General features: G+C 42.7%; 1 protein-coding gene across 1 annotated transcript in view; it reads right to left on the bottom strand.

Moving 5' to 3' along the window:
- The window catches only part of FRAS1 (Fraser extracellular matrix complex subunit 1), a 430,037-nt gene that overhangs the window by 149,612 nt on the left and 269,990 nt on the right, over positions 1–10,435 (bottom strand). Inside the window, exons 24-26 of the mRNA XM_012805310.2 lie at positions 9,571–9,711; positions 7,936–8,076; positions 2,481–2,751 (exon numbers count right to left, since the gene is read on the bottom strand). Coding sequence (XP_012660764.1) covers positions 2,481–2,751; positions 7,936–8,076; positions 9,571–9,711 — 553 coding nt within the window. The remainder of the gene's footprint in view (positions 1–2,480; positions 2,752–7,935; positions 8,077–9,570; positions 9,712–10,435) is intronic.

Here is a 10,435-nt window from a genome sequence, read left to right on the forward strand (position 1 = left end):
AAATGGGTACTCCAAAACAGGACTGCAAGAATTTTCGAAACTACCATTCCTTGTCCTGTTTAGGGGTGTAAAGCTAAGATTGTACAAGAAAACGGGTGTACTCAAATGTTTACTACTGCTCAATTCACAAGCACATAATTGTGGAAACAACTCAAGTGTTCATCAACCCATGAACGGATTAAGAAAGGGTGGCACATGTAGACCACAGAATACCATTCCGCCATAAAAAGCTGGAGACTTTACATCTTTTGTGCTTACCTGGATGGAGTTGAAGGATATTCTCCTTAGTAAGGTATCTTAAGGATGGCAAAACACGCAGCATCCCATGTACTTAATAATAAATTGAAACTAGTAAGATGAACAACTATAGGCCCACGTGAGAGAAAAACACATTTAAATTCAAGAAGGGGAAAGGAGGGAAGGAGACCAGTAAGCCCCCACCTAATGGGTACAATGTAGGGGTATATGGCACACCTCCTCGTGTGAAGGACTCAAATACAACTTGGACTTTTCCTAACAAACATAAACAATGTAAGCTAATTACATGCACCCTTATATTAATCTGAAATTTAAAAAAAACAGGTGATGAGATGTTAAATAGTCAAGAGGGTTAACTTTGGTGTCTATGAAGCTTTCTGCTTTTCACCAGTGATTCTATGACGAATGACTATAGACACAGAGCTCTGCGGTTGTGTGTGTGTGTGTGTGTATACGTGTGCACATGTGATGGGGACACTTAGGAACAAAACTTGGAGTAAAAATGAATGGCAGAATAGCAACTCTACAGTCTCAGACACACTGCAGTCTGCAAACCTGGACCTACTGCATCTGTGTGTGTGGGGCTTTCCACTCTTCACCAAAATCTGGCACCTCTTCGAAGACCCAGCGCCCTCCAGGCCTTCACAGGAATCCCCAGATATCACTTCTTCTCCCCTCTACTCTCAGAGGACAAAGAGCAGATGAACAACTGTGTGCCAGGTGACACATGCCTTCTCCTACCCTGGAAGTGTCCAGGTTAAGATGTACCCTGTCCCACCTTAACTTGGACACTTCTGGGGCGCCAACTTCTCTGCCATCTCATGCTTTGCACTCAGGGGTGCCCATTAGCTATTTGTTAACTCAATAATAACCCTAAAAAGAAAAAAAGGAGTGTAAGAGATGGGGCAGAAATTTGAAGAGTGAGTCTCTGGCATCAGACTCCGGGGTTTCCCACTCCATCTCTACAGCAGCACTTCTCTGTGCAGTGACCTCCGCCCGTGGGCAATGGAAGCATGTCTGTAGCTCCTGGCACATTAGGGAAGCAGAAATCATTGTGGCTAAAGGCTTATGTTGCAGAATCAGAGTCTTGGGTTGGAGCCTCAGCTTTACACTCATAGGTTGCAAGGTTTAGGGCAAGATTACTTATACTTTGAAGGCCTTAGTGTCCTTATCTGTATCCTAGGAACGTAATGTACATAACTCGTGTAAAGGGCTTAACGTGATGGCTCAGTGTTAGCACTCAATAAATGTTAGTGGTTCTTATTCCTATGATATGGTCTTCTGCAGTTACTGGCATCAGTGGCTATTAACTACAACACAGAGAGTGCCATCTATTTCCTCCCTACCTATTTCCTAAGCCAAAGTTTAAAAAAAAAAAAATCTCAAGTTTACCATTGATGGTAGAAAATATTCACTGTGTTCTCATCACAGCCCAGACTTCAGTTCACTGCTTCTCCAGACAGCCTATGCGGAATTATCTGCACTAGTGAAGCGGAGCAGGGGGAAGCATAATCCAAGAGGCTGATCTTGGGGGTGCATTCTCTAATTTCAGTTGAGTAGATTTACTCTGCTAATTATATGGCTATATTTGCTTGGGCTAGTGTTAGCATTCAATTGCATTCCTGAAGCATATGTCAGCTGGGGTGGGAAAGATAGCCAGAAGTATGCTAAGCATCAGGGGAAAACTGGATCAGGCTTAAAAATTAACCACAGTTAATCTCATAATGTGGATAATAAAAAGTTAACTCTGACTGTAAGTTTCCTTCCAACTCTGCCATCCCAGGGATGGCACAACATTTTGGAAGGCACATACCATGCCTGTATCCACCCTGCTCCCAGCGTGTTGCCCTGATTTGGAAGCAGCAGCTGCAGCTTCTGGGTCTAGACCCACTTCTGTTTCTGCTGGGTGAAAAGTCTGGGTAATCTTACTAGGATATTTCCCCTTGCATCAGAGAATTACCCATAATTATCTGATAAAGTGAAAATGCCTCAAACAGAAGCACATTGAGCAACCTATGGGGTATGATGACAGGCAGCTGAGAGAGCTCTGTGCATGTGGAGTATCTTCCCTGACCAGAAGGGACAGCTATCTAGCTTCTGATTGAAATTTCATCAAGTAAAAGTGTGACAAATAAAAAAAAAAAAAAAGAAGAAGTAAAGGCTGAGAGAGGGACAGAGCAGAGACGGGAAGGAAGCAGGGAAGTGGCAGGGCACCGAGTCACCTGAGTTTTTCTCTGCTGTGTACAACACGCACTTTCTTCTCATTCACATCTTTCCAGCTAAAATGGCTGGCCTTGTCCAGCTGGATGGCTTTGCCGTTTCTCGAGAGCACTAGCTGGCCATTGGTGGGCGTGCTCACAACGTGGAAAAGGAGATCTTCCACCTGTTGGCCCTGGTCTTGGACGTTTAGGAGGGAAAAGTCCAGCGGCTTCACAGAACCAATCGGGAGGGTCAGGGAACCATTCACGTGAAGACTGGGGGCATGTGTTTTGCCTGGTAAACATAGGAATTCGAGGTTAGCCTCGGCACATTCATGGATCAGATCATTTCTTTTTGGATCACCCCTTACAATTTCCAGAGTGAAAACACTAAACAAGAAGCAGACTTGGTTTCAATTTGCAGATGGTATTCTGGTAACTGGCCCAGGAGAACGCCAGCGTACTCCATGGCACCTCATGCTCCTGACGGTAAGTATGATTTGTCTTTTCCTGCCATGACCTGGAAACCACTCTGATAGCTGGAGAAGGCCATTCTAATTCCCTGGAGGACCAAAGTCTAATGGCCATATTCTTCTTTTAAGGAAGGTAAAAGGGAAGTAATCTATAGATTCAATGCAATCCCCATTAAAATACCATCATCATACTTTCAAGATTTGGAAAAAAATATTCTTCATGTTGTATAGAACCAGAAAAACCCCGTATAGCAAAGGATATTCTTAGTAATAAAAACAAAGCCGGTGGTATCACCCTACCAGACTTCTGGCTATATAATACAAGGCAGTACTGATCAAAACAGCATGGGACTGGCACAAAAATAGAGATGTTGACATTTGGAAATGAATTGAAAATCACGAGATGAAACTAACATCTTACAGTCACCTAATCTTTGATAAACCAAACAAGAATGTACACTGGGGAAAAGAATCCCTATTCAATAAATGGTGTTGGGAGAACTGGATAACCATTATAAAAGACTAAAACTGGACCCCATACCTCTCACCACTTAGAAAAACTGACTCAAGATGGATAGAAATTTAAACCTAATGCATGAAACAATAAAAATCCTTGAAGAAAGTGTGGGGAAAAGGAAAATAATGGCTGGGGGAAAGAATTTATGAAGAAGACTTCTGTGGCAATTGCAACAACAAAATAAATAAACTAAAGGGTATTAAACTGAAAAGCTTCTGTACAGCTAAGGAAACAACAACCAAAGCAAACAGACAACCTTCAGAATGGGAAAAGATATTTGCATATTATATACCGGACAAAAGCTTGATAAATAGGATCTATAGAGAATTCAAACTAATCAACAAAAAAAGACCCAATAATCTCACTGGGCAAGAGACATGAATAAAACTTTCTCTAAAGAAGACAGACAAATGGCTAACAAATATATGAAAAAATGCTCATCATCCCTAATCATCAGACAAATGCAAATCAAAACTACCCTGAGACATCACCTAACCTCATTAAGAATGGTCCACATCGAGGGAGGGGGATTGGAGGGATCACTTCTGAGGTTTATCTTACAAGGGTACAAGTGAATCTTTCTAAGAGCAGAATGTGAACGTTTTAAAATAATAACTAAGAAAATGACACAAAGGCTATGTTAACCAGTTTGATGGAAGTGTTTCAGATTGTGTGTGAAAACCCCACACTGTACCCCAGAAGTGCATTAATGAACATAGTTACCATTCAATTTAAAAAAAATGCTTAAAAAAAAAGAATGGCCCACATCACAAAGTCTCGAAGCTGCAGATGCTGGCGTGGATGTGGAGAGAAGAAAACATTTTTACACTGCTGGTGGGACTGCAAACTAATACAACCCTATTAGAAGGAAGTATGGAAAATCCTCAAAGAACTCAAATTAGACCTCCCATTTGATCCTGCAATCCCCTTACTAGGCATCTACCCAGAAGAAAAAAAATCCTTTCATCATAAGGACATTTGCACTAGACTGTTTATTACAGCCCAATTTACAATAGCCAATATATGGAAACAGCTTAAATGCTCACCGACCCAGGAATGGATTAAAACCTGTGGTATATGTATACCATGGAATACTATTCAGCCACTAAAAAACGATGGAGACTTTACATCTTTTGCATTAACCTACGTGGAGGTGGAACACATGTAGTGTTCCTTCTTAGTAAAGCATCACAAGAAAGGAGAAGGAAGAATCCAATGTACTCTATTCTAACATGAAGGCAGCAGATGAGCTAATACAAGGTGGGGGGTATACGGGAATGAGTAAGTGGAGAGAGGGGAGGAGAGGGGGATGGGGAATCATGGTGTATGGCACACCTCTTGGGGGCAGGACATAATTATAAGATGGACTTTATCTAACAAATGCAATCAGTATAACCTAATTCTTTGTACCCTCAATGAATCCCAAACAATAAAAAAAAAAATTTAAAAAAGAGAATACAATTGCTAATTCCAAACCAGTAGCTATCCTCATCACTGTATCCACCAATTCCAGTACCTGCCAGGTAGCAGGCCCACTTCCTGCCATGCTCTACCTCTGACTCCAACCTGTTCCCTACCCATAGGCAGCTCCAGCTTCCCTTTCAACCAGCCTCCCACCCCATGCTATGACCTTAAAAAAAAAGAGTTAGGCTTGCAGTGTTTTAGAGCTACACAGATGAGTTTCTGGGCTACTGGATACCAGAAGTCTCCTCTGGATGCATGGAAGTATAACCTAGGACTTCAGTGTAAGAGCACGATTAGAATAAATGACAGGAATAAATTTTTGTGATTTTGTAATTAAGCAATACTTCTGTAGAAAAGACATGAAAAGCACAAGTGAAAAGAGAAAAAAATAGATAAACTGGAAATTATCAAAATTAAAAACTTTTGTGTTTCAAAGCACATCAGCAAGAAATAGAAAAGACAGCCACAGAAAGGGAGAAGATACTTGCAAGTTATATATCTGTAAAAATGATTTGCATCCCAAACATACAAAGAATTCCTATAACTCAACAATAAAAGGCAAATAACTAGTTTTTAAAAATGAATAAGGAATTTCTCAAAAGACATACACAAAGAGGCCAATTGGCAGGTCCCCTTGAACTTCATGAGTCCTCAGGGAAAGGCAAATCAAAATCATGACAAGATATCACTTCCCTTCCAGGAGAGATGGCAAAAAGTGTTAGCCAAGAAATCAGAACCTCCTGTATGACTGACAGAAGCACAAGATGGTTCACTCACTTCAGAAAATGGGTGGTTTCTCAAGTAATTAAATATAGAGTTATTGTGTGACCCGGAAATCCCACTCCTTCGTAGATACCCAAAGGAACTGCAAACGTTTGCCCAAAAGCTTATATGCAAATGTTCACAGAAGCATTACTCATAATAACTAGAAGTTGAGAACAATTCCAGTGTCCATCCACTGACGAATGGATATACAAAAGGTGGTATATCCATATAATGTAATGTTATTCATCTATAAAAGAAAAAGGAATAATTCCTACAATACAGATGAACCTTGAAAATAGTATGCTAAGTAAAAGAGGCCAGACATAAAAGGTCACATACTGTATGATTCCACTTACGTGAAATGTCTAAAATAGGCCCATCCACAGAGACGGAAGTAGATCAGAGCCAGGGGTCGGGATGAGGAAGGGGTAGGGAGGAGCTGCTAATAGTTATAAGGGTTCTTTCTAGGGTGATGAAAATACATTATATAGTGATGAAAGTATGTATTACATAGTGGTAATAGTTGTATAACTTTCTGAATATACTGAAAACCACTAAATTTTATACTTTAAGGGGTAAATTTTTTTTTCTTGAGACAGAGCCTCAAGCTGTTGCTCTGGATAGAGTGCTGTGGCATCACAGCTCACAGCAACCTCCAACTCCTGGGCTCAAGTCTCCCAAGTAGCTGGGACCACAGGCGCCCACCACAACACCCAGCTATTTTTTGGTTGCAGCTGTCATTGTTGTTTGGCAGCCCGGGCTGGATTCGAACCCGCCAGCTCAGGTGTATATGGCTGGTGCCTTAGCCGCTTGAGCCACAGGTGCTGAGCCTAAGGGGTAAATTTTATGGCATTTGAATTACATCTCAATAATAATGATCATCATCATCATCATACAATGATCTTTTAAAACAATACTGACAGTTGGTCTCCACTGCCAGAGACCTATTTTGGAGTAGGGCATTAATAATTTTATAAATGCCTCTGGTAATCTTACCAGGCTGCCAGGTATCCCAATCTTAGTAATTTCATAAACTCCCCCGGTAACACTAATAGAGCCACTGTCCTATCCTAATGGACCTGCCACATCAGACCCACAAGAGCAAGAAGAAAGGCAAGTGTTTGATACCATTTCTAAGCGTTCCAGTTAATCAGTCCACAGTGGAGCAGGATTATCAGTGGCTCACACTCAGAATTCAGGAGAAATATATCTGCTTGATCTTAAAATTATATAATCTCTAGCCTTATAAAACATCTGATGGGCAAATAGAGATTTCCCACCATGATTTAGAGTTCTTCCTGTGTCCTGCAAATTGTTTCACCAGGACTTAAACTAGTGCATTCCCTTCCCCAACTGGGTCAGACGGGACAGCTGGGAATGCCGAGTCTCAGGGGCCCCACGTCTACTGCAGGATGACTTAATGAAGGTGGAATTCCTTTCCGTAAGTCCGCTTGAAGTATGGCCCAAGAGGAGTAAGTACTTGTGGGTTTCAGAAGGGTCCAAATAAAATAAGCCACAGATATTTTTCCTCATGGGGAAGTCCTAATATCTTTAGGGCCAAAAATATAGAGGCAAAAAATATAATTGACCGGCTGTTAAAAAATTACTCCCGTTATTGATGAACAACGCTCAGAAGCCAAGAGCCCGGTGCCGTGCTGTAACTCCCAAGTTCCCTTCACCTACGGCACTCTCGCATCAAACTTTGCTTCTCTTTGTGGTTCAAGGCAGTGTCCATTCATGTGTTACGAGGGACCATTCCTCTAGCATGTCACCTTGTTCTAAATGGCACACAGAGTAGCTTGCCATCTATCCACTGCAAATGTATGAACTAAAGGCGCGGGCCCTTCATACCATCCATTATGTGCTTATAATTTATCTCCACTGTGTGCACCAATACACCCCGGCATAATTAGCTCTATAAGCTTAAATATAAATGTAAACCAATAAATTATATACATAAATACAGCATATATGTAATTTTCTATGACGTGGCTACATAGTTCAGGAACATAGCTATGTTTTATGCCAAACTTTCCATCTAATAGCTGTGGCTTTTAGAGCTTAGATGGCTTCCTTTTCCCTTTCAAAGATCACAGCAGTTGAGTTTCCCCAGTTTCCCACCATGTATAGAGTCCCTTTCTCCTTTGCAGCACCAGGGGTTTTCCTTTATATCATATGAATCAATTATATTTGTAAACTCAGCCTTTGCAGAGAGAAATCACCAGTAAATTCACCAGACCATCAGAGGAGCAGTGCTTACCAGCACATGTTTCATTAGAGGAGTGGGCAGAGGAGCCAGGAACACAGTTGGAAACACAGAGGCCGCTCTTCAGAAGGTGCCCCTGGTCACAGAGGTGACACTGGTCCCTGCCGCTGCACTGCAAGCACCCTCGAGGGCAGACTATTGAAGAGAGGGAACATGGTGTGAGGCACCAGCAAGGCACAGACACACAGCCGGGACCACCCGGGACAGGGAAATAAAGGGTCTGCAAACAGAAGCACTGGAGGCACAGGACAAGTGACCCCCACCTGGAACAAAGGGAACTCTAACAGTGTCCTCACAGAACTTCATGGGGAGCTGGTCTGCCCACAGAAGGGGGCCCAGGAGAGCACAGCACTGTCTGCCTTCCACGCTGAGATCCAGAGCTGTTGCCCATAAGTGACTGTTTAAAAAGTTAGCCATACTGACTTTACCAGAGGACACGTACAGGCTCCTTCTGAATATGATCCCTCCTCTACCACTCGCCACCAGTTGACCTTGGGCATGTTCTATTAACAATCTGAGCCCTAATTCTCTTGTCTTAAAAATGGGCACAGTAATAGCACCTATGCAAATAATTGCTGGGAAGATCACACATGTTACAATGTGAAGTGACTAGAGCAGTGCCCGGCACGCAGAGGGGGCTCAGGTGTGCTGCGCCCACCATGACTCTCACTGTGACTAGTGGCAACAGTATTTTAAATGCATGAGAAGAATCTGATATTTAAAGGATCACAGGATTCTTTCTTTGGTTCACACGAATAGTTTTCTATGAATTCATGTTTACTGCCTAATTTTCTGCTTTTTTAGTTGAGATTTTGTTACAAAGAAGCTGCACAGTACAGTTTAAAGGTCCCTGGGTTGGAATTAGAAAACTTGAGTTTAATGTCTGATCTTATGTTGCTTTGTTTAACACTTTGAAGTTTCTTGTTTTTCGCTTGTAAAACAGGATTTATAGCGTCTGCCATATTTTACCAAGACATCATGAAAGTCAAATGAGGTAGTTCAGATGGGAGAGATTTGGTGAAATGGACAATGCTGTGCCTGCTCGATGGCGTTCGAAACGTCAGGTGTTCTTTAGAGTGGGGCACACGGAACCAAGCTTTAAATGATGAGGACAAAGTGGGGACGTGCTCTAAGATAATCCAGAGCACAAGGAGATTAATACTTTGGATTTAGATTTAGTTTAATAATAAAAGCTCTAATGTATCTCGCTAAGTAGCTCCCCCAAATCCTATTCTTCAAGGGTATTATGCTCATATCAGAGTCATGGCTGATTTAGTCTACAGACTGAAAATTCTATGTCCATATCAATATGGCTGATCCACCCTCAATGGGCCCTTTATTGGAGGTCAATATAAGCTTTACGTTCCAGAAAATATTGGCTTTGTTTCCATAAAAATCTTCAGGGACAATATTGATTTGTGCAAGAGAATGATTGGCCTGCACTCCTGTATCCTCTATAACCAGCATATGGCAGACATGCATGGAAAGGCATCAATCACTTGGGCCCAGCCCCCTGAGCTTTCATGCTGCTTCTAATTCAGATGCTCTTGGCTACGTCAGAGGCAGCATGTGTGACTTACTTGCTGCCTTTCCTTCTTTCCAGGGTACTCAGCCCAGGCTCCAAGTTACCTGTGCATTTGTGCTCTGTATGATCCGTGAAGTATCCTTTCCCACATTCTTGGACACACTGGGCTTCCAAGAGGAGAAATGGCCCTTCACAGCGGGTGCATTCATGGGGACCTTGGCATTGTAGACAGTGTCTTCCACAGCCTGAAAGACAAGTATCATGTCAGCAGGAATCCATGTGGCTCTCCAATGGACTTCAGACATTTGTGGGAAGACAGCATTTAATGTCAAGCAGTGACACAGCCTGGGGTGCTGGGCAAACAAAGCTCTGTAAGAGCAGCCAAGGAGCCAGTATTGTGACTGTAATACCTACCAGCTGAGGGACCCACGCTAGTGACTCCTACCCTCTGCCTTGCAGTGCTCTGCCCTATAAAATGGGAAGAGGAAATACTGCCCCAACCACCTCCCTGGCTGGAGATCAAGTTAAATAATGGGAAGTGCTAGATATACTGGAAAGTAATTGGCAGTTACTAGCAATTACTGTTGTTATTAATTGGTCCTTGGTTCTCACTATCCTTTTGCTAGAGAGTCTATCTTTCCTAGCTCTCCAAGGCCATCATCAGTCTCCTAGGAACGCACTTTGGTGTGAATTTCAGGTCTGAGGATTTGGTGGTGTTAAAGTGAGGCTAAATGGTTACTAGGCCAGAGAAGGCGACCCTGAGGAGTGTGGCACACAGAAGGTGGAGGGGCGGTGGTGCATTAACATGGGCAGGAGGAGGGGTGGTGGTGCACTAACGTGGTCAGGTAGAGGGGCGGTGGTGCACTAACATGGGCAGGTGGAGGGGCAGTGGTGCACTAACATGGTCAGGAGGAGGGGTGGTGGTGCACTAACGTGGTCAGGTGGAGGGGTGCTGGTGCACTAACGTGA

The sequence above is a fragment of the Otolemur garnettii genome, unplaced genomic scaffold, assembly GCF_000181295.1.
Source record: "Otolemur garnettii isolate 467f Iridium unplaced genomic scaffold, OtoGar3 scaffold00039, whole genome shotgun sequence".
NCBI lineage: Eukaryota > Metazoa > Chordata > Mammalia > Primates > Galagidae > Otolemur > Otolemur garnettii.